At 38.2% G+C, this 25,660-nt stretch overlaps 1 protein-coding gene across 15 annotated transcripts in view; it reads right to left on the bottom strand.

Annotated features, from left to right (window-relative positions):
• The window catches only part of CFAP43 (cilia and flagella associated protein 43), a 111,355-nt gene that overhangs the window by 30,936 nt on the left and 54,759 nt on the right, over window positions 1-25,660 (bottom strand). For 14 of the 15 annotated variants that reach the window (XR_014069218.1, XR_014069224.1, XM_081543413.1 and 11 more), the window contains 9 exons: window positions 24,960-25,108; window positions 23,048-23,151; window positions 18,836-18,976; window positions 15,967-16,139; window positions 14,663-14,812; window positions 12,696-12,826; window positions 10,950-11,097; window positions 8,784-8,885; window positions 7,970-8,047 (listed from right to left, as the gene is read on the bottom strand). Coding sequence is in view for 13 of the 15 variants with exons in the window: in XM_081543413.1 (XP_081399539.1) it covers window positions 7,970-8,047; window positions 8,784-8,885; window positions 10,950-11,097; window positions 12,696-12,826; window positions 14,663-14,812; window positions 15,967-16,139; window positions 18,836-18,976; window positions 23,048-23,151; window positions 24,960-25,108 (1,176 nt within the window). In the remaining 2 variants the exon portion in view is untranslated. The remainder of the gene's footprint in view (window positions 1-7,969; window positions 8,048-8,783; window positions 8,886-10,949; window positions 11,098-12,695; window positions 12,827-14,662; window positions 14,813-15,966; window positions 16,140-18,835; window positions 18,977-23,047; window positions 23,152-24,959; window positions 25,109-25,660) is intronic. The other variant, XM_081543377.1, reaches the window with a different exon arrangement.

Genomic DNA, 25,660 nt, shown 5'->3' with positions numbered 1-25,660 from the left:
TGTATAATGGGCTCCAGTTTCATCCATCTCAATAGAACTGATTCAAATGTATTTTTTTGAATGGCTGAGTAATATTCCATTGTGTATACCACAGCTTCCTTATCCATTCGTCTGATGATGGACATCTAGGTTGCTTCCATGTCCTGGCTATTATAAACAGTGCTGCGATGAACATTGGGGTACACGTGTCTCTTTCGATTCTGGTTTCCTCAGTGTGTATGCCCAGCAGTGGGATTGCTGGGTCATATGGCAGTTCTATTCCCAGTTTTTTAAGGAATCTCCACACTGTTCTCCATAGTGGCTGTACTAGTTTGCATTCCCACCAACAGTGTAAGAGGGTTCCCTTTTCTCCACACCCTCTCCAGCATTTATTGCTTGTAGACTTTTGGATAGCAGTCATTCTGACTGGTGTGAAATGGTACCTCATTGTGGTTTTGATTTGCATCTCTCTAATAATGAGTGATGTTGAACATCTTTTCATGTGCTTGTTAGCCATCTGTATGTCTTCTTTGGAGAAATGTCAGTTGAGTTCTTTGGCCCATTTTTTGATTGGGTCGTTTATTTTTCTGGAATTCAGCTGCAGGAGTTGCTTGTATATTTTTGAGATTAACTGTTTGTCTGTTGCTTCGTTTGCTATTATTTTCTCTCATTCCGAAGGCTGTCTTTTCACCTTGCTTATAGTTTCCTTTATTGTGCAAAAGCTTTTAATTTTAATTAGGTCCCATTTGTTTATTTTTGCTTTTATTTCCAATATTCTGGGAGGTGGGTCATAGAGGATCCTGCTGTGGTTTATGTCGGAGAGTGTTTTGCCTATGTTTTCCTCTAGGAGTTTTATAGTTTCTGGTCTTACGTTTAGATCTTTAATCCATTTTGAGTTTATTTTTGTGTATGGTGTTAGGAAGTGTTCTAGTTTCATTATTTTACAAGTGGTTGACCAGTTTTCCCAGCACCACTTGTTAAAGACATTGTCTTTTCTCCATTGTATATTCTTGCCTCCTTTGTTGAAGATAAGGTGTCCATAGTGCATGGGTTTATCTCTGGGCTTTCTATTTCTATCTTTGTGCCAGTACCATACTGTCTTGATGACTGTGGCTTTGTAGTAGAGCCTGAAGTCAGGCAGGTTGATTCCTCCAGTTCCATTCTTCTTCCTCAAGATTGCTTTGGCTATTCGAGGTTTCTTATATTTCCATACAAATTGTGAGATGATTTGTTCTAGTTCTGTGAAAAATACCATTGGTAGCTTGATAGGGATTGCATTGAATCTATAGACTGCTTTGGGTAGTATACTCATTTTCACTATATTAATTCTTCCAATCCATGAACACGGTATATTTCTCCATCTGTTTGTGTCCTCTTTGATTTCTTTCATCAGTGTTTTATAGTTTTATATATATAAGTCTTTTGTTTCTTTAGGTAGATATATTCCTAAGTATTTTATTCTTTTCGTTGCAATGGTGAATGGTATTGTTTCCTTAATTTCTCTTTCTGTTTTCTCATTGTTAGTGTATAGGAATGCAAGGGATTTCTGTGTGTTAATTTTATATCCTGCAACTTTACTATATTCATTGATTAGCTCTAGTAATTTTCTGGTAGAATCTTTAGGGTTTTCTATGTAGAGGGTCATGTCATCTGCAAACAGTGAGAATTTAACTTCTTCTTTTCCTATCTGGATTCCTTTTATTTTATTTGAATATTTCTATAATAAAAATATCTTTAAAAGTTTACAGCTTCAAGAGATTTAGAGACAAAGGACACACATTACAACATATATGACAAAGTATTAATATCCTCAAGATATAAAGAGCCCTACAAATCAACCAAAGCAACAAAGACAATATAATAGAAAAAAATGACTTTGGATTCAAAATGGACTGAGAATGGGCTTTACAACCTTCCTTTCTTGCCCCAATCCATAAAATCAAGAGAAAGAAGTGTATAATAAACCAATAAATCCAATACTGCAATCAAAAGAGGAAGAAAGAATCCTTCACAGGATGGAAATTGGTTCTGAAATATGAAAATTACTTGGATCTGAATGATGCAGCATAGCCCCAAGGGTCCATGGGACAGTATTCAGGCAAAAGGTAGACTAGAATTATCTGCTGAAGTTAGATCTCCTACATGTCTTCTTCCCAAGCTTGCTGCACTGTTGTGGTGAAATTATAACAGGGAATTTCAATTATAAAGATGAGCATGCAATAATCAAAATAAAAATAGATCTCCAAATATTTGGGGGACAACAAGACCACTGAAGAGAGACAATGAATTTAATAAGCAGAAAACTTGTTATGCAAAGAGAAAGAGTTAATCAAGTAAGAAGAGTAGAATTTCACAGTAACTAGGGATGCAAAATATTGTATCATCAAAATAATTAAGAGATTATGGAACTTGAAAGTTTAATCTTCAAAACAAACAAAAAATTCAATAGATGGACTAATAGTGAAATGGACACAGTTGAAGATACTTACTGATCTGTAAAAGTCAGTTAAGAATCTTCCCTGTGTATAACAAAGGATAAAAAGATGAAAATGTAAAAGGAAAATCAATGAATGTGTGTGACATATCTAGAAGTACCTGTTACTAATATGACTTTAAGAAGAAGAGAATAAAGAGAACTGGGGCCACAATGTTTAAAGAAACAATAGGGAGAATTTTTCAAAGACACAGTAAAGCATGAAGACTCAAGATTTAACAAATAACCCAGGACTAGAAACAGACTGTACAGAAACAAGAAACAAATCCTAAACATTTCCAAAGAGGAAAAGAGTATCACAAATATGGAAGAATAAGACCAAGAGAAGAACCCATATCAGTGACACTGAATTGAAGAATACAACGGATCAATAGCTTTGGATCAAAGTTTTAAGTGGAAGAAAAACTTTGAATCTCTAATTCTATAGTCAACAAACCATCATTCAAGTGTGAGGTCAAAATAGAGTCATCTGTAAAAATTCAGGGACCCAGAAAGTTCACTAATACCTATCCCTCTGAAAGGAATATTAAGGATATACTGATGCCAAAGCCTTTGACTGTGTGGATCACAATAAACTGTGGAAAATTCTGAAAGAGATGGGAATACCAGACCACCTGACCTGCCTCTTGAGAAACCTGTATGCAGGTCAGGAAGCAACAGTTAGAACTGGACATGGAACAACAGATTGGTTCCAAATAGGAAAAGGAGTACGTCAAGGCTGTATATTGTCACCTTGCTTATTTAACTTATATGCAGAGTACATCATGAGAAACTCTACGCTGGAGGAAGCACAAGCTGGAATCAAGATTGCTGGGAGAAATATCAATAACCTCAGATATGCAGATGACACCACCCTTATGGCAGAAAGTGAAGAGGAATTAAAAAGCCTCTTGATGAAAGTGAAAGAGGAGAGTGAAAAAGTTGGCTTAAAGCTCAACATTCAGAAAACTAAGATCATGGCATCTGGTCTCATCACTTCATGGGAAATAGATGGGGAAACAGTGGAAACAGTGTCAGACTTGATTTTTTGGGGCTCCAAAATCACTGCTGATGGTGGCTGCAGCCATGAAATTAAAAGATGTTTACTCCATGAAAGGAAAGTTAATACCAACCTAGACAGCATATTTAAAAGCAGAGACATTGCTTTGCCAACAAAGGTCCATCTAGTCAAGGCTATGGTTTTTCCAGTGGTCATGTATGGATGTGAGAGTTGGACTGTGAAGAAAGCTGAGCACTGAAGAATTGATATTTTTGAACTGTGGTGTTGGAGAAGATTCTTGAGAGTCCCTTGGATGGCAAGGAGATCCAACCAGTCCATCCTAAAGGAGATCAGTTCTGGGTGTTCATTGGAAGGACTGATGTTGAAGCTGAAACTCCAATACTTTGGCCACCTCATGCGAAGAGTTGACTCATTGGAAAAGACCCTAATGCTGGGAAGGATTGGGGGCAGGAGGAGAAGGGGATGACAGAGGATGAGATGGCTGGATGGCATCACTGACTCAATGGACATGAGTTTGGGTAAACTCCGGGAGTTGGTGATGACAGGGAGGCCTGGTGTGCTGCAATTCATGGGGTCGCAAAGAGTTGGACACGACTGAGCGACTGAATCGAACTGAACTGAACTAAAGTCAGAGGAAATTCTTACAAAGTCTAAATAAGATTTACACATTTTTAAGAGTTAAAAAACACCAATTTAAACTATAATTCTAACTGATACCAGTGAAACAAAGTGGGAGAAGCAGAAGGAGATGAGAAAGTAAAAAGTAAGAACAAAGTAAGCACAGTGGACTCTAATCTGGAGGGTAGATATGGTATGACATGGGCTTCCTGGGTGGTGCTAGTGGTAAAGGACCCGCCTGCCAATGCAGGTGATGTAAGAGACATGGGTTTGATTGGAGGATGGCATGGCAATCCACCCCAGTATTCTTGCATGGAGAATCCCATGGTCAGAGGAGCCTGGAGGGCTACAGTTCATAAGGTCACAAAGAATTGGACACGACTGCAATGACTGAGCATACACATAGTATGACCCACACTAAACCAGAGTTTATCCAACTTAATGTGCCTGTGAATCACCTGGGGATTGTGTCAAAACAGGAGATTCTTATTCAGGATATCTGCGATGGGGTTGAGATTCTAGTGAATGTCAATGCCTCTGTGCTCTATACCATTGAGCAGGAAGGCACCAGGTAACGTAAAAAAAGAAAATAAAGTAACTCAAGTACGTGGGCTAGAATTTGATTTTTTTTTTTTCGGCCACACCATGCAGCTTGTGGGATCTTAGCTCCCCAACCAGGGATTGAACCCTTGTCCTCTGCATTGGAAGCAAGGAGTCTTTAACCACTAGACCACCAGGGAAGTTCCAAGAAATTGAAAAAAAATAGAGTTATGAAAAAAAATATAGACTAGTCCCCAAGTGGTAAAAAATAAAAAAGAACAAGAAGAAGAAGAAAGAAAAGAATAATAACAAAAAATGCACAAGCAATCCAAACAGATAGGGGAGAGGGAGAAAGAAAAAAACTTGGAAATTAACAGAAAACCCAAAGTAAAATGGCAGGGATTAAGTTTAAACGTATCAATAATTATAGTAAATGTGGCTAAACTCACCTATTAAAACTCTTAGATAGGATTTAAAGAAAGTAGTCCAGCTCTATACTAATTAGGGGACAGAATAAAGTTGGAAATAAAGCAATTGAAAAAGATATGTAAATAAGAGCTAACAAAAGGAAATAGAGCAAAAATATTAATATAAAAATCAGTGTACAGTTAAAAAGAGACAAAGATAAATATTTCATAAGGATAAAAGGAGCAATCTATCAAGGCGATCTGTCATGCATGTTTTTTCATCTAACATAAATATGACAGAAATACAAGGATAAATTGACAAACTGCTTATCACTTCCTAGAAATCAGTTTAAATAGCAAAAACATAAACTTTACTAACACCATTAGATTGATCTAATAGGAATTTAAAGAACATTTTACCCACCTTGCCCCAAAACCCAGAAAACAAAATATTCTTCACTAACACATGAAACCCTCACAAAAAGTGACCAGGTACAAGGTCCCAGAGATAATCTCAACAAGCTTTATTTACTGAGCATAGTGAAATAAAGTTCAAAGTTAGCAACAGAAAGATATGCAGAACAATCTATAAATAAAAGACAAAACGATCTGGAAATAAAGAACAGGAAAATACATACATTCTTGTAGAAAACCCTTTGGTTGATATGTTCAAAATGGAATTAGAAATATTTACAACTAAGCGATAATGAGAAAGTTGTACATCAAAATCAATGCAATGTAGTCAAAGTGGTACACAGAGGAATATTTATGGCCACATGCATAATATAATGGAAAAAACTAGGAAATAAACCACATTTCCAACTAAAAAAAGTAAAAGAGGAAAAACAAACCTGAATGAAGCAAGGAAGAATGAATAAAATTATAAATTGATCAAATCCTAAATTTACAAAATGTATAGGTATAAAATTAATTATAATGTTATCTCAAAATAACAGAGTCATATCAATAAAACCATACTTGATTCTTTGGAAATGTTAATAAAATAGAAATTCTGTTGGATGGGGTGATCAAGAAAAAAGATAAAAGTCACAAACATATAGCATTAGGAATAAAATAGAACTATAACTCAAAAATCAGAAGAGACTTAAAAAGTAGAATATATTACATAATTTTATATTATACATTTAGACAGAGTTTTCCAAGAAAATATAATTTATCAAATCTATACCTGAAAAGAAATAGTAAACCTGGTAAGACTGATAACCATAGAAGAACTTGAAACAATAGGAAAGAATCAACTCTGCAACAGACATCAGACCCATGTGGGGGAGGGAAGGAGGGGGTGTTTATCAAATCCTTTTTAAAGAAATGGAGAATTCCCACTTTATACAAACGATTCCAGAGAATGGGAAAAAAGCAGAAAGCTACTCAAATCACTTGACAAAGCTGGTCTAACTCCAATATCATAATTAGACCAAGACAGTATATGAAAGATAGACCAATATTATTTATGACTAGAAATACAAAAATAGTAATAAAACATTAGCAAGTTGAATCTGATGTACTACTTAAAATGACCAAAGTCTATCTGAGGAACACAAAGAATACAATACATCTGATAAATTTCACAATAAAATTAACAATAAAGGCTCCTATAAAACAAGGTATAGGAAGTGATTTCTTTTAATTTGTAAAAGGATATCTAACAGAAAAACAGCAGGCATTGCACTTAAAAGTTAGAAATGTTCCCATTAAGGTTAGTAGACAAGCATGTTCTGACCACTATCACATTAGAAGCCCTTACCATAAGATAAGAAAAATAAATAAAGTAGTAATATAAAGATTGATAAGAGACACGTGATTTTCAGGAGATATTGATAGTCCACTTACACAATCCAAGAGATTCAATTGACAAAGCAACAGAACTAAAAAGAGAATTCAGAAAGGTGGTCATATACAAAATTAGTAACATTCATATCCAGTAGTATCCAGTTAGAAAATGTAATAGAAAATATTCCACCCACAAAGGATCTAACAAGAAACGTACACAAAGTCACTTTAGACTATGAAACTTCACTAAAGAACTTGTTAAAAATTTGAAAATATATATATACTTATTGATATGTTATATGTTATATAATATATAAGATTTATAATATATTTATAACATAAATCTTAAATAATATATATAAACATATGTATAAAATTTCAGAGATGGCAAAGAAATTCTTCTCCAAATCAAACTGTAAGCAGTTATTCTCAATTAAAATCTAATCAGAATTTTTCACAGAGCTTGACAAAGTGATTTTAAAATTCAAATTACAAAGGGTGCATAACGAGGCCAACATTTTCTGAAAATGAAGAGCAAAGGGAGAATTACTTTCAAGATATAACCACATTTTATAAATCTATAGCAATCAAAATAGTTTGGAATTGGCTAAGGAAAAGATCAATGCTCAATTTCAGAATACAGAGTATCTAGAAACAATTTCATATTCATGGGAATCCGGGGAGGCACTGCAAATCAGCAGGGAAAGGATGGCCATATTCAATAAAATGAATTGGTGAAATGCAATGTTTATTTTTTTTTTTAAAGTTAGATCTATGCCTTAGACAAAACAGAAAAATATTTGGAGTATATTTGGCAGAACCATATAAAATAGCAATCTCTGTGGTTCAATCTAACAATAAGGGCCACCTCTAGATTTGCCCAGTGCATGCCTCCATGCTCTTTCCCCCTTCCAGTTGAGTGGGATGAAATCAAGCAAGACAACCTTAGAAGCCATGTGCTAGAAATGGTAGAGTCTCCATCAGCCTGGGTTTCTGAATGACTGCATGGAACAGAGAAGCCACCGACCTGAACACCCACCCAGAACCATTATATAGGGAAAGAAAGAAACTTCTCATCCCTATGCCATTATGTTTTTGGAGTTTGTCATCAGAGCTTAGCTGTGATATCACAACACTTACAGTTTTAGCAAGTGCTTTGATTCCTCTTTTTATCTCTTTCCTTTTGTTGGAAAACAATTTAACCTCATTTTTGATGGCCTGGAATGGAACAAGTACATCATTTAGATAAGTAAGAGATGAGAGATACATGCGTATGTATATAGATACACAGATAGCACTGCTCTAGAAAAATAAGGAAAAAAAATAAAGACTAATAATATAAAGTGTACATGAAGTAGTAATAATACCACTGCAATACTTTACTTAAGTCTGAACTGTTGCTATGTAAGTGACCACTGAAACAACTTGGAACTGAGGTCAGTGATAAGGCCAACAGTAAGAAAATAGTGAAAAATTAAACAGAATAGTTGATAAAGGAAAACTAGTCTACTATTTCCTCGGGTATTGAGTGAGAGCAGACTAAATCCAGACACAGCTGCCAACCATGTCACCTTTCTGCACATCTGAAGCCACAATGTCTCTTCTTCTGTTCCTGATCCACTCCTTTCATGTAAGCCAACCTTGCAGCATCCTCTCAAATGTACTGCAACATTAGGTGTCACAATTCATTCTTTGCTTTGGCATACCTGGACAGTTTTCTTTGGTTTCACATTAGCCTAGGTACAGTGCTTAAAGCTCAGATAACTTAATCTAAAAAGACCGAGCTGTGTTTGGTGTGCTTGGTTACTTTCAGGAAAGTTACACTTACACAATGTAATGCTCTGCCAAGCAGTATCTCTACTTTCTAACTTTCCAATGGGTTTTCATAGGAAACGAATCTACCTGACACACATACAAAGCATTATTCCAAACCTCTTTCATGTTTTATGAATACCTCTTGGCTTTTCTGTTGTATCCATGGAATTTCTTCTATATTATCAACTTTAACTAATTCCTCTTGTGATGAGTCAGTGCTTAACTGCATATTCTCATTTACCTTAGAAGAAGACAGATATTTCTTAAATTAAAAATTCATCAAGTTCTCCTCCTACCCTACTTCATTTCATTGCTTGAATCCCTCTGCACTTGTTGCATTAAAAAAAAAAAGGCTAATAAGCATTTTTCCTGCTCAAGACGCAATGCTTAGTTAATTTTATTCCTTCCAATCTGTCCTTATATCAGCCATGTTTCTTACTGAGAAAGCAGCAATGATCACCAAATCACTCTTGGCCTTCTTCCTCTTCCTGTAGACCAGATGCTATGGCCTGTTAAGGCCTGCCCCACCATTTGTGCTTAGGATCTTAATCTTTTCTTCCTTCTCGAGGCCTCTGCATCACCCTTCTGCATCATCCATTTCTGCCTTCTACTGAATCTTTCCCAACAGTATCTAAACATGCTCTGGAACCTCCTGTCCCAGAAAAGCTACTCCACTGACCACCACATTCCCCTTTAGCTGCCACCGTATTTCTGTGCTCCCCTTTGCAGCAAAAAGTCTTGAGAAAGTTTGGGATGTCACACTCTGTTGGTTCTCCTCACTCGCCACTCCTCGCTGGTTCTTCTCAAACTCCTTTGTCTCCCTGAACTCTTCTCCTGGTCTCTAGAAGTGGCTCTATCTTAGTCCCCCTTGTATTTCTCACCATCCACTCTTCCATGATGATCTCATCTAGTTTTATGGCTTTAAATTCCATTCATATGCCCTCAACTCTCAGATCAACATCTCGCATCCTGGACTCTCTCCAGAACATCTATATAGTGGCCTACTTGGTGTCTCACTTGGATGTGTTCTCACGCTAACAGTGTTCTCACAGTGTTCTCATGCTCAGTCTGGGGAACTGATTTTGGATTTTCTACTTTCTCCCCACAGTGGCTCCCCTCCTCCCCATAGTCTCTCCCTTCTCCGTGAGTGGCACCTTCAAGTAAAAGATCTAGGTGTCAACCTTGAGTCCTTTCTTTCTCTTTCCCTCTAGGTCCAACTCATCAGAAGTTCTGTCACCTCTATCTCTACAACCTGCCTGGAATCTACCCCTTCTCTACAACACTCTTCCACCTCTATTGCTGTTACCTGAGCCTTCTAACCCCTTGCTCTGTCTGCTTCCACTCTTGTGCCTATCTGCTGCCTATCAAAGCAGGCAGAATCATACTCCACACAGCAGAAGCAATCATTTAAAACAAACGTAAGTAAGATCCTGTAAATCCTTTGCTCAGAACACTTTAATAGGTTCTCACTACATGTAAAATTATGTCCAAAGGCTACCTGTTACACAGCCCTTCTTTGCCTGTTTTTTTTTTCCCATCTCAAGGACCTCATCTCTTACCACTCTCCCTTGCTCACTTCAACTGCACAGGCTTTTTTTAGGTCTTCAAATGTACCAAGCTCTTTCTCCCTCTGCCCTGAGTACTTGCCCCTCCCCCCCACATCTGTACTTTTTTTAAAAGTCAAGTCACAGACCTTCTCCTTGGAGGGGCTATTCCAGCCAATCACTATCACACCAACCCCTTTTTATTCAGTAAATAGATTTTGTTACTATCTGATTTTTCTTATGCATTTGATTATTCATTTATCTCTCTCTGCTCACCCCCAACCCCCAATTAGAATGCAGGCTCCATGAAAGCGGAAATCTTCCCATCTGTTTATAGCTATGTCACCACAACTTAGCACTGTGTAGGCCCTCAATAAATATTTATTAAATGATTGAGTGAATAAATGTCCTCTGGCTAGACACATTCTAAATAATGCACGTGATGCAAAAGTACAGAGAGACTAGTTTGAACAAGCACCAGAATTGTAATAGATTTCTTTTTCCAGACAGACCTTGTACTATAGTTTTAAATAAGGTCTGAAATGTAATATTTGTGGTTGCTTTGAGAAAAGGTAGAATATTTTTCTCTTAAATGTAGTGCATGCTGTTTTTGAAAATCATGGGATATCTCTTTATCGAGAATATTACTAAAATATCTGCTAAAAGAAGACTATAACCTGAAAACATACCAATTTAGGAAGGAAGGAAAGAAAGGAGGGAGGGAGGAAGGAAGGAGAAAGAAAACTATATTGAAACTCAACTGCATGTACAGATTGTGATTCCAAATCCAAGGATTCTCTTCTTGATATACTTAAGTAATCATTCTCCTCATCCATGATGGTCTTCAGGTAAGTTGTAAGTTGCTGGCTATATTCAAGAATATCATTGGCTAAGATTCCTCCAAACCGCCTATGTTAATAAAAAGGAAAACACATAGGCTACAGCATGACAATTTGAAAAAGACACATTTGGCAGTGTTGTTTGCAGGTACCTATCCATTTCTACACAGAGAAATATATGGACAATTCTCCACAGTGCCCTGAAGCTATTAGGACTCGGCTTCTTAGAGGACAGCACTTTCATGGGCTCCAGGACACAACAAGCTTCTTGATCTCCCTGGGGTCATCTCTTCCCAGGCTGATCCCATCCCTTACCCTACAGGTCCTCTCTATTCATCTAGCCTGGCCACTGCACAGAAGAGTTACTGCTCTGGTTGAACCTTCAGAATATGCTAGGTGCTGTGTTGCTTCACATTGTATATAATCACATTACCTTGTTCAGTCCTCATAGTCCCTGCCCCACAATGAAGTATTATTACTTCCACCCAATACACCAGAGCATCTCAAACTTCAGGCATATCAGCATGGCCTGGAGGGCTTGTTAAAACAGATTCCTGGGCCCCACTCATAAAGATTCTGACTCAAAAAGTTCGATGAGGCCCAAAAATATGCGTTTCTAACAAGCTCACAGGTGCTGCAGATCCCACATTGAATAACATGGTTGTAGATGATTTAGAGGGGTTGTCAGGTGCCTAAGTAGGTTTTATTACTGCTTTGCTTACAGGAATCACTATGAAATAGTATTTTTTGTGGAAACAAATTGCACATTGACTAGTGGCGTCCATTGGCAGATCAAATAAGGTGACATTTCAAATCCAGAGTGTTACCTGCATGATCTCTATGCCCCAGCCATTATCTGTATGCTTGGCAATTATTTGTTTATTTAGAATTTTAGTTTTAGCCTAAGCAAAGTCGAAATTAATTTAATATTGTCTAATTAGGAAAGCAAAGTCTAATTAGGAAAGTAAATCTGTATGCATGTACAGAAACGCACATACCTATGTCAGGCTTTTTAGGGATAAATAGGACTTTTAAAAATGATCTACTGTTCAGAGTTGTCCTCATTCCTTGTGTTCTTCCAACATATGTTATGAAAAGGAAGACAGATCACTTCATAGGTCTTAACTGTGTCTTTTTATTTTTTGTTATTTTGATACTTTGACATCTGGAGTCTTGTCCCTTCCAGTACCAGCAAATCATAGAGATAGCAAACAACTTACCTGGAGCTCACCTTTCAAATGCAGACCCACAAGCCCACAACCCCAAGCAAATCCTCTATTGGTCTTTCAAACTTGGGGCCACTGTTTTCCTCTCCTAGTCATCCCTGGGTCAAGTATTGGACGACTAGTAGCAGCTCCTATCGCCCAGAAACCAATGAAGTTATCCAAACTAGCCAATCCGAAGCCTGGCTGCTCCTCACCATGGAAACGAAAATGAAGACTCTTGCCCATGTTTTCCCCGCTCCCTCTGTCTCCTAACCCTCCCTGGTGCCTCCCTGTATGGCCCTCATATAGCATGGCATCTTCCCCCCTCTTGGGATCATTAGTACAACAGTTGTTTCAATGGCAGTTGTCTCCAGTTATGTTGGCCCTGATATCACCTGGAGAATAACATCTATATTTTAAAACACCATATTATGTGAGGTTGCTTACTGCAACCTGTACTCACCTCCATCTTAGGTTAACCAGTGTGTTGTCATTTCTCCCATTCACCAGAATGCTTTGTCCATCCATTGAAATTCTCACTGATTGAATCCCGTGCCCCTGGTGAGAATGACTCCGACATCGAGTAAATGTTTCCTTAATAGTTTTAGGAACAAAGTGCAGAAATTACAAATGCAACTCTACCACAGGGTTTTTTTCTAAGGGGATTACATGCACTTTTGCTTATGGATAAACCTTCTTCTATTTGTTAACAGCATTTTAGTTGATATGGAGTAGCCTCTTAGTGATACATAGAACTGAAAATTACTAATACAAAATACATTCATCAGTATTAATTTGTTCTCCCTCCTAGATAATACAGAAAAAGAGGAATTATTGTCACCAATAGGAAAATCAGATATGCTAAGGAGAATAGACTTGCTGAGAATGGACAGTGCAGGCAAATTCAGATGTCTTCAAGGATTAAGCAAGTCCCCTTTATGTGCAAAGAGGCTGAGTGTGATGAGAGGAGGTGATGGGCACTGAGTGAAGAATGAAGGAGGAAGCCAATTAAATCAGTTTAATTAGAACCCAAACTCATCATTAGTTGGTACACAGTGCAATGGTTTAAATTATTTGACCAAAAATGGATTTCTTTGTCACGCTAGTTATCAACCATGATAGTTTTAAATTTTTTTTTAAATTTTTGAATAGGGAATACATTCAAATGTTTCAAAATTTAAAAAAACTATAAAAGAGTATGTAGTGAAATCTCCTTCCTTCCCCTTCCCCAATACCTCCCCCAAGGCAATCAATCTAATTATACCTTAAATATCCTTTCATAGGATTTTAATGTATGTAAATAATTTTTTATACAAACAACTTTTAATATGAAGTGTAACATAATATGTGTATTACACACATTGCCTTTCCTACTTATTATAATAATATGTCTTGGGATTCTTTCCATATTGTTGCATAAAGATTTCCTCATGCTGTATTACAGCATAATATTCCATACTTTATTTATGCACTGTTTATCCAGTCCTCTGTTGATGGATATTAGGTTGCTTTTACAAGCAGTACTGCCATAAATAACCTCCCATATGAGGCACGTTGCACAGAATCATCCAGAAAAACTCTGACATCTTGCTATGTCACGCCACTATCAGTTGTAGCATACATTTACAAATCATTTGAATAAGAGAAAATGTACCAGTTTGAAAACTGTTCATTTAAAAATGATTTGTAAGACATTTAAGATCTTTCCTTATATAATATGAAAGAATTAAATTGTACTGATAACCATTACAACTTGATCTCGAAACCTAGAAAAGGATCTTCCACTTGGGGAGAAGAAACTATTTTCATTGAATCAGAGATCTGAGAACAACAGAAATCAGAAATGGGAATAGGACAGGTGACACTGAAGCCTGCAAGTGATGGGGGAGGACTCAGTAAGGGCCACACCCTTGTGGATTCTTTCAGCATCACATGAAGACTCTGGCTTGGGGTGGGGGAGGGTGGCAGCAGCCAGGCTAGAGGCTCTCCAGGCCAGGGAGCTAGCAGCAATCATCCTAGATTTGCACAGCAATTCACTGTTTCCAAAGAAGTTTTGCATATACCCTCTCCTTGGCTCTTACCAGAATCTCACAGGGTGAGAATAAGCAAGGCCTTCCTAATATCGCAGAGGACCAGTCCAGTGAATTTTCACGCCACACAATAAGTGGTGATGGAGATGGACTGGAGCTCACTTACTGCCCCATGTTCCTTCTTTGCAGATCTCAGCCTAGTGGTCTGCATTTCCTCCCTTAGAGACTCAAACCTTGGCACATAAATACAGCTAACATTGAAGTTAGTAACACCATCAGTGGTAAAAATGTTATGAGTCAATTTACCTAACAGTTCCAATTCCTTTCCTAAGAACTTTTGTTCCTTATACGAGATCAAGATGCAAATCCCATGATTGGGGAAAAAAAAAAAGGAGTTTACCAAAGTATGAATATCTCGGATACACAGAATTCCACATTTAGCTATTGTTATGAGCCACAATCCATGTGGAGACAGAGAGAGCATTCCAGGTCCATATTGTTTGCTTTGTATTTTTTGGTATGGCTTAAGAATGTAAACACCACTATGTTCCTGCCAATCAAAGAAAATGACCATATTATAGAAAAGATCAGGGGAGTAGCACCTTGCAGTTATGCATATATAGTCAAATTCAAATCTAAAAGCATTGTCATTGGAAATAAACTGATACATGATAAAGTGGAAACTTGTATTTGCACCACATTTTCAAATCTCTGATTGCAAATAAATGTTCATTTCAGCCAACTAAGAAAAGTCTCCACTGTATATCAGCTACCATCAAAAATCCTAGCCTACAATTGACTATCTTTATTTTTTACTAATCCTTTTCAAATACACCTATGCTCAAGTGAAAATAAATGAGTCAATTTCCACCACCACCATCCCCCACCCCCCACTGCCATTTCTCAAGTATTCCCACTTTCAAACCTCTGCATGTGTTGTGACTTTTATCTGGAATGCTCTTCCCCATCCCATGCCCACCAATCTGGCTTCCCTCCCTACTTCAGGAACCCCACCTCCCCGCCAAGATTGTACACAATATTTCTCAGGTCTAAATCTGAACTATTCTTCCAAGTCCATCAACTATTACTTCTACCAGGAAGCTTTTCTTAAATCCTCCTTACTATAAACCATTCCTTCCTTCTTTGAATGTCTTTGTTTCAGACCTTACTGATATTGGCCACTCTGAGAGAGAAGGCCTTTGATTGAAGGATTTAGAAAAAGAAGGGTGATATAATCTCGGTCAGTGTATGTAGCAGGAAATGATGCAATATGGAAGAAGTTTGAAGAGTATGATGAAAGGATACTAGAAACATAGAGGCATTTTGTTTGCAACTTTCTTTAAGACTCAAGTATAAAGTTCCACTGAAAATCATCAATGCTGTAGCTCCTGACCCCTGTAGAACATATTTTCTAATGATAGATTTTTTAAAAATAGTTTTGAAGGTCACTAAATTAATATTGTGTCATCTGCATGTTTATCTGACAAGTATGATGCATGCACCATAAGTATGAGGTTGTTCAAACATATTTTATGATGAATTAACAAATCATGCTAATATATCTAATTCAAATAAGTTATTTTACTATAATAAAGACATTTGTTAACTGGACTAGAGTGTTAAAAGTGTGGATCATGTCTAATGAATACAATGTACCAATGTTGAATGCTAAGAAAATGACAGAATGCTTAAATTTTGGCATACTTTTTGAGGAAGAAGATAGCTGCAGATGTATGGCACTTGGTTACAGAAGCCATATATTCGGTCACTTCGCAAGTTCAAGACCGCAGAGGACAGAGCGTGCTCTGTCTCATACACAAACTTATGAATGAATTCATCTCTCAGCCTCCCTCGTTCATCAACAAAGCTTGCAGAAACTGTAATATTTGGGGAAGAAGATAGATAATTTGTACCATTTATTGATTTTATTTTTTTAATTGTTATGATAACTATGACAACAACTTATACTCTATAATTAAATATTTGCAAAATAGCTACCCAGGTATATTTGTTATCTAAAACAAAGTGTCTATTTTATCAGACCTTTTTATCTAGAAAGCTTTCTTTATGATTTTATCAATGAAAGTAACTACATAGTAACGTATATGAATTTGACTCTGTATATTTAAAGCTACAAAAAAGAGTGGAGAAGCAAATGGCAAGCCACTCTAGTATTTTTGTCTGGGAAATCCCATGGACAGAGGAGCGTTGTGGACTACAGTCCATGGGGCCACAAGAGTAGGACACAACAACAAAAAGAGACATCACAAAGTGACAAATCAATTTACAAAAGTGACAGTTGATCCTTTTTTCCCTCTGATAATAAGATTCATATGAATGAAAGAATCTAGCGACAAATAGATTCAAGGGATTAGATCTGATAGACAGAGTGCCTGAAGAACTATGAACAGAGGTTTGCGACATTGTACAGGAGGCAGTGATCAAGACCATCTCCAAGAAAAAGAAATGCAAAAAGGCAAAATGGTTGTCTCAGGAGGCCTTACAAATAGTTGTGAAAGAGGAGAAGTGAAAGGCAAAGGAGAAAAGGAAAGATATACCCATTTGAATGCAGAGTTCCAAAAAATAGCAAAGAGAGATAAGAAAGCCTTCCTCAGTGATCAATGCAAAGAAATAGAGGAAAACAATAGAATGGGAAAGACTAGAGATCTCTTCAAGGAAATTAGAGATACCAAGGGAATATTTCATGCAAAAATGGGCTCAATAAAGGACAGAAATGGTATGGATCTAACAGAAGCAGAAGACATTAAGAAGAGGTGGCAAGAATACACAGAAGAACTATACAAAAAAGATCTTCATGACCCAGATAAGTACGATGGTGTGATCACTCACCTAGAGCCAGACATCCTGAAAGGTGAAGTCAAGGTGGCCTTAGGAAGCATCACTACGAACAAAGCTGGTGGAGGTGATGGAAATCCAGTTGAGCTATTTCAAATCCTAAAAGATGATGCTGTGAAAGTGCTACATTCAATATGCCAGCAAATCTGGAAAACTCAGCAGTGGCCACAGGACTGGAAAAGGTCAGTTTTCATTCCAATCTCAAAGAAAGGCAATGCCAAAGAATGCTCAAACTATCGCACAATTGCACTCATCTCACACGCTAGTAAAGTAATGCTCAAAATTCTCCAAGCCAGGCTTCAACAGTACGTGAACCGTGAACTTCCAGATGTTCAAGCTGGTTTTAGAAAAGGCAGAGGAACCAGAGATCAAATTGCCAACATCCACTGGATCATCGAAACAGCGAGAGAGTTCCAGAAAAACATATACTTCTGCTTTACTGACTATGCCAAAGCCTTTGATGGTGTGGATCACCACAAACTGTGGAAAATTCTGAAAGAGATGGGAATACCAGACCACCTGACCTGCATCTTGAGAAACCTGTATGCAGGTCAGGAAGCAACAGTTAGAACTGGACATGGAACAACAGACTGGTTCCAAATAGGAAAAGGAGTATGTCAAGGCTGTATATTGTCACCCTGCTTATTTAACTTCTATGCAGAGTACATCATGAGAAACGCTGGGCTGGAGGAAGCACAAGCTGGAATCAAGATTGCCAGGAGAAATATCAATAACCTCAGATATGCAGATGACACCACCCTTATGGCAGAAAGTGAAGAACTAAAGAGCCTCTTGATGAAAGTGAAAGAGAAGAGTGAAAAAGTTGGCTTAAAACTCAACATTCAGATGACTAAGATCATGGCATCTGGTCCCATTACTTTATGGCAAATAGATGGGGAAACAGTGGAAACAGTGACAGACTTTATTTTTGGGGGCTCCGAAATCACTGCAGATGGAGACTGTAGCCATGAAATTAAAAGACACTTGGTCCTTGGAACAAAAGTTATGACCAACCTAGACAGCATATTAAAAAGCAGAGATATTACTTTGCCAAGGTCCATCTAGTCAAAGCTATGGTTTTTCCAGTAGTCATGTATGGATGTGAGAGTTGGACTATAAAGAAAGCTGAGCGCCAAAGAATTGATGCTTTTGAACTTCGGTGTTGGAGAAGACTCGTGAGAGTCCTTTAGACTGCAAGGAGATCCAACCAGTCTATCCTAAAGGAAATCAGTCTTGAAAGTTCATTGGAAGAACTGATGCTGAAGCTGAAACTCCAATACTTTGGCCACCTGATGCAAAGAACTGACTCATTGGAAAAGACCCTGATGCTGGGAAAGATTGAAGGCATGAGGAGAAGGGGAAGACAGAGGATGAGATAGTTGGATAGCATCACCGACTCAATGGACATGAGTTTGAGTAAGCTCTGGGAGTTGGCAATGGACAGGGAAACCTGGCGTGCTGCAGTCCATGGGATCGCAAAAAGTTGGACACACCTGAGTGACTGAACTGAACTGAGAGTAAAGTCCACATTTCACATTATTTAGCAGCCACATCAGCTTTACTTTGTAAGACACAGAAAAGGTTGTGTCCATTTTAACCTCTTCACATGTTAAAAGAAAAAAAAATGCTATCACCGGAAAAGAAAAAAAAAAAAGAAAGCTATAGCAACTATTCAACTGTGTGCCCAGGACAGAACTGCTTGCTCACTTTTCTTTACCTTCCGGTAGTATTTTAGGCAGAGTAAATATTTCCAGCCTGCTTCTTCTTGTTTCTGGAAGTGGGGAAAGCACCATCACTTCTACTATGTCTGTTTCCAAAGAAGACACTGTGGATATTTGTAAAATGCCTTTGCACATCTCTGAAAGCAAATGGAAATCAACCCAAGTCATTATTGATATGTTTATAGAAGCTTTCATATTTCTAGATAAGATATCACATTATAGACCTGTCTTAACTAAATCTTTTGATCCAAATTTACTTATTGGATATTTAAGTGATCTTTAAACATAAGTGATAGAAACATTTTTTGATGAACAGATGGGTTATTCTCCCCATGAGACGTCTAAGTGGGCAGATTCAATCCAGCTGGGTGGGACTCAGCTTCCATCCAGCCAGGGGGGTCTCCAGAGTTTGCTGGCTCTACCCTACCCAGCAGCGCCCACAAGCTCTGGGCTCTTGAATGTCCACTCCAGCCATTTGCCCATTCTCAGTACTGAATCAACATTTCTGCTACAGTAAAGGTATCGCAGGTGTGGTAGGAATACACTTGCTATTATGAATTTGTCCTCCAGCAAGCCAGCGAATCCCACTTCTGCAAGGTGCCTTGTCTGGGGCCCACCTTGGACACTCTCCAGCTTCACTACTGCCACTCCACACAGCTACTGTTCTGGGTGTGTCCACCGTCTCAGGCCCCATCTCAGCCCCTCCCCTCAGGTGTTTATAGGGCAAACTTTCCTCTTACTGAACAAGGAAGACAGAGAACATCTGACATAAACTTGACTTCAACTTTCTTATCCTGAGTCTCACATTTTCTGTTTGTTCTTATCTTCCCTCTTCATTTCTTGACATTTTTAGGAATAAAATGTAACCCTTTCCATCTGTGATTTTGAGCCTATGCCTCCAATATATTATTACACCATGTGCTATTAATTACCTCTTTTAATTTCCTTGGGTCTTTTATGTCTTCTCCTATTGAGGCCTCAAGACTCCCCTATCTTCAGATTAGAATGTTCCTTCAACCCTGTTTCCCCACCAGTTACTAATTCTCTTTTCTCCACTGCAAACATCCGAGAGCAGAAATTGCTGGTTACCAACTTCCTTTTAAAAGACGCTTACTCCTTGGAAGGAAGGTTATGGCCAACCTAGATAGCACATTTAAAAGCAGGGACGTTACTTTGCCAACAAAAGTCCATCTAGTCAAGGCTATGGTTTTTCCAGTGGTCATGTATGGATGTGAGAGTTGGACGGTGAAGAAAGCTGAGCGCCGAAGAATTGATGCTTTTGAACTGTGGTGTTGGAGAAGACTCTTGAGAGTCCCTTGGACTGCAAGGAGATCTAACCAGCCCATCCTAAAGGAGATCAGTCCTGGGTATTCATTGGAAGGACTGATGTTGAAGCTGAAACTCCAATACTTTGGCCACCTCATGCGAAGAGCTGACTCATTGGAAAAGACCCTGATGCTGGGAAGGATTGGGGGCAGGAGGAGAAGGGGACGACAGAGGATGAGATGGTTGGATGGCATCACTGACTCGATGGACATGGGTTTGGGTGGACTCCGGGAGCTGGTGATGGACAAAGACGCCTGGCGTGCTGCAGTTCACGGGGCCGCAAAGAGTCGGACACAACTGAGCGACTGAACTGAACTGAACTTCCTTTTCTGACTGCTATTCCCACCTGAAACTCTCTGTCTCTCTGTCCCAAAGGAGAAGCTCTCCCTGGGTTCACACAGTGACTGCCCCATCCTGGCCCTCATGCCATTGGCACTTCGGCCACAGCCCACCCTTCACGCAGCCTTCCTTCTCCAAGCTCTTCCTCGTGCGGGTGACTTCCCAGTTCTCTCGCCCATCCTTAGTTTTCTTCACTGCCTTCTCTTCTCTGTCTACAACTTCAGAGCAAGTAGCTTTTCCCATCCCATACTCTGACTGACAAGATATGTTAAAAAATGGAACATTTAGGCAGGACTGGTACCCATTCTGAGGTCAGCCATCAGTCCTACCACACTCCATGCCATCTAATTTACATATTTAGGTTACCTATTTGACCTCATTACACAGTTGGGTTTGCTTCAACTCTGTCTTAAACCATCTCATGAGCTTCCATGATTTCAGGATCAGAATTCCATCATTAAACTTTGAACTACAAATCTTCATTTCTGAATCAATGGTAAATATCTCCAAATGAAGATCTTATTGGCTTCAGCTCTACAGAGCTTGTCAGCTCACCCTATCCCTCAGCCTCCATAACTTTCTTTTCCCTTGAGTTTTTACTTCAACTGATGACAGCACAAACTTCCACCATCTGGGTTAGAAACTTCAGAGTCATTGCTGATCCCTTCCTTTCACATACAATCAATTATCAAGTTCTACCAATTCCATCATTCATAGCTGTCCACTCCTTCCCCTTTACGTGACTGCTGCATGATCTTGTACACCGTGGATAAGAGCACAAGCTCTGAAGCCAGACTTCCTGAGCTTGAGTCCTGGCTACCTGCGTGGCTTTGGACAAATACTTAACCTCATTGTGCCTCAATTACCTTATCTTTAAACTAGGCATAACAGTAGTCTCTACCTCACAAAAGTTGCCTATAAGAATTAAATGAATTAATACATGCCAAGTGCTTAGAATACTGGATATTACATGATAAGGACTCCCTCAATAAATGTTGGCTTTTGTTATAACTCACAGCATTTCTTGTGTGAGTTACTATAATGTTTTTCTGACTTTTTTTATTCCATTCTCTTGCCTTTCTTCTCTAGCCTTCACACTGATGCCAGAGTCGTCCTCTAAAAACCAAATCAAATCACACTAGTCCCATCTTGAAAACATCTGATGATGTGTCATTAACTACAGAACAAAGTCCAGACTCCTTGGGATGATGTTCAAGACTCTCCACTTTGTTTCATACCTTGTCATCATGATCATAATCTGGTAAACTCATACACTTGTTATGCCAGACTTCTTACCATTCCAAGTGCCGTTGCTCAAATTTTTGTCCTGAGCTAGAATGCCAACAAGCCCCATCCTCCACTACTTTAAATCCTTGGAAAATTCTCCTGCTCTGCATTCTCTGTGCCTCCTCTTCACCTCCACTCCTTTCTTCATACCTGGGAATTAATTACTTCTTTTCCTGAGCCTACACAGCACTCTGCTATTCCTCCTCCACAGAATTTCTTCCTTGACATTTTCATGCTTTCACAGGGCCTAGGTTCAGCATTTTACACTTAGTAGCCACTCAATTTTTAAAAATCAGTACATAGATTTGAAAATTTACATTTATATTTGGTATATAAAGCCAGAGCGAAAAGTATTAGTTCTTATTATTTATCACTAAATTGCTATCTCGCCTGTCAGTTCTGTGGTTTACCTGGGCATTTGGACACACATTACTGAAAAAGCTGAATGTCATTTTTTAAAAAAATTTATTCATTTATTTATTTCTGGCCACACCACATGGCTTGTGGGATCTTAGTTCCCCAACCGGGGATTGGAACTGAGCCCTCGGTTGTGAAAGCACAGAGTAAAGATGTAAGTAACAAAACTTTTTTTAGATATCTTAATTAAATAGAGATCATATATTATTTAAAATGTTATTTCGGGACTTCCCTGGTGGTTCAGTGGCCAAGACTCCACACTCCCAAGACAGGGGGCCTGGTTCAATCTCTGGTTGGGGAACTAGATTCCACACGCTGCAACTACAGATTCCGCACGCCACAACTAAAGATTCTGGTGTGGCAACTAAGACCCAGCACAGCCAAATGAATAAATAAATATTTTTTAAAAAAGTATTTCAGGGATAAACAAACTCAACTTCTGTCTGCAGTAACATTAGAAACATTTAGCCATTTCATTAATTCATTAACTGATTCAAGAAGAGTTATTTAATATCAACTATATACCAAGTAGATGTACCAAAACCTCCAAATATGATATGGGAATTCTCCTTAGTAACTTTGAACGGCTATTTAAATGTTTCTGTTTTAGAAAACATGCTGCAAGTAACTGCTTCATCATGGCCCCATTTTCACAACTTTAAATTCTTTGGAATAAATTGACCAATATCTTAAGTTAATAAGCATTCTATGGTGACTTTCCTGGCGATCCAGTGGTTAAGACTCTGTGCTCCCAGGGTAGGGGGCATGGGTTTGATCCCTGGTCAAGGAATTAAGATCCCACACGCTGCCCAAAGAAAAAAAGAATTCAGTGTAAGTACCTGTGAATCCAAGAATCTCAAATAAACTTGAGGGTTTGGCATTGATAACAAAGATGTGTCCTTCTGATGTTCCAACTAATAGATACATTCCTCTCTGGTCATACCTAGAAAAGAAGACGTCTGATTATCAGATTCTACTTGTTTCACTGCTGCTGCTAAGTCACTTCAGTCGTGTCCGACTCTGTGCGACCCCACAGACGGCAGCCCACCAGGCTCCGCCGTCCCTGGGATTCTCCAGGCAAGAATACTGAAGTGGGTTGCCATTTCCTTCTCCAGTGCATGAAAGGGAAAAGTGAAAGTGAAGTCACTCAGTCATGTCCAACTCTTAGCAACCCCATGGACTGTAGCCTACCAGGCTCCTCCATCCATGGGATTTTCCAGGCAAGAGTACTGGAGTGGGTAATAAGATGGTAAGCAAATTTATTGACAGACATCATGGAGATACATCCAAAACCAATTATTCTTATGGTTTATGATTTTTAATATTATCAGGCCTTATAAAATGTAAGTGATTATACATAATGTAATCATTACATTTTAGGCTAATATTGTTTCTAAATTGTAACTTATAAGTATATGGTCAAGAAGAGTCACTAAAAACGGGCAACTAAGTCATTGTAAGTAAACAAAATATGACAGTAAAGCTTTCTGATATTTCAGGTGGACATGAGCAATTCTCAATTTAGTGATGAATGGAGCATTCCAATGTCCCTCAGTACCAGTCCTGGCAGAAAGAAGAAGAATGTAGCAAAATGTTTCTATACTTTGATCAAACTAGAAAAAGTGGGAAATGCAAATTAGGATAAGAGAGAAACATCTGAGAAAGGACAGATGCCAAAAAAATGATACATAGTGTAATGTAAATGGAGAGAGATTACAGATCCTTCCCTACAGAGGCAGCAGAGCTTATAGGAACAGCACAGATGGTGGAAACCCAGCTCCTTCCAGCGCTAGCTGATTAATCTTGGTAAATGCTTCTTTCTGAACCTAAATTATCTCACTTGTGAAACAAGGACAAGCATAATACTTTTCTGAATGTTTGACAAGTGTCACATTCAATAAGCTAAAATGTGTAAGAGCACATCAAGCTGTAAAGCAGGGCAAAAATGTCATTTCTTGTTAATACTTAGTATTACAATAAATTAATCAAAGATATAATAATAACAATATAATAAGTCTAAACTCAGTGTCTCTATGCTGTCTTCTAAAAAGTACTGTTTCAAAAATTTGAAATCAATGTCTATCAATATGCTGTCTTAAAAATTATGGAATGTATTCCATGTGATAGAATAGTGTGTAGCTATAAAAAAGAATGAAGGTCTTCATGTGTGGATAGAAGACTTTCTCTAAGATATACCATTAAGTGAAAAAAACTGTGGTGCAGAACATTATATATGGTTTGCTACCCTATAAGAGCAAAGGCAATGACTCTGGAGCCCAATTGCCTGGGTTCAAATCTCAACATTTGCCATTTACAACATGTGTGATACTAATTGTTCTTTAAATTCTTTGTGTATCATCTTCCTTATCTGTAAAATGGAGACAATAAGAATACCTATCTCATGAGGTTAATACAACAGAAGTTCCTGGTACATTCTAAGTGCTTGGTACTCATTCATGCAATTAAAAGGAAATGCTTATTTTTCTGCTTGTTTGTGAATAAAATATGTCCAGTAAAAAGACAGAAGAAACTAGTAACAAGCTGGCTCCAAGGAGGAGAACTGGGTATTTGGGGATAACAGTGGGAAACTGTATTATACTATATACACCTCCGTACTTCTTGAATGTAGAACTGAGTCAATATACTAATTTTCAAAACAACACATGTAAAACTTAAAAAAAGTTAAAACTTCAGTGGAATTCTCAACAGATAGGCCTGACAAAGTTGCTGCCAGAAACAGGCAGTACTTACAGGAGGTGTTGCACAGGTGATTCAGAGAGAAAGGCCTTATGAACTTCATGAGGGGATTCGACATCCCGGACGTCGAGGAAGTGGACAAGGCCATCCTTGGTCCCCACGGTTGCAGAGAGGGAGGATGGAGAGCAAGCCAGAACTGTTGCCTGTTTAAGACAGATACAAAACAGAAATAGACTCACAGATATGGAAAACCAAAGGAGAGAGAGGGGGGCAGGGTAAAATAGGGGTATGGGATTAACAGACATGAACTATTATATATAAAACACATTAGCAAAAGGGTATACTGTATAGCACAGGGAATTATACCCACTAATCTTATAGTAAGCTATAATTGAGTATAATCTACAAAAATACTGAATCACTATGCTGTTCACCTGAAAAATTAACACAATACTGTAAATCAATTAACTTCAATAAAAAATAAAATAAATTAAACCCCAGCTTCACTGCACCAGAAAATGAAGCCTGCTTTCCTACACTTAAGAGTTCTACAATTTATTTGAAAAGCCTGCAGAACGAGAAGAGTGGGAAGTGTCATTTGGTGTTACAAATTATACACTCAACATTCTTCAGCTAATCAATCACACAAGAAGTCATAAGAATCTATATATCACACTCTTTTATCCTAAAATTGGAATGATAAAAATATAAGAAAATGGCTTGAACTTTAAACCATGGCTTCATTTTTATCCTTA

This window comes from Giraffa tippelskirchi, chromosome 2, assembly GCF_054371585.1.
Source record: "Giraffa tippelskirchi isolate mGirTip1 chromosome 2, T2T-mGirTip1v1.2.pri, whole genome shotgun sequence".
Classification (NCBI taxonomy): domain Eukaryota; kingdom Metazoa; phylum Chordata; class Mammalia; order Artiodactyla; family Giraffidae; genus Giraffa; species Giraffa tippelskirchi.
This window is presented reverse-complemented; position numbering and strand designations above follow the sequence as displayed.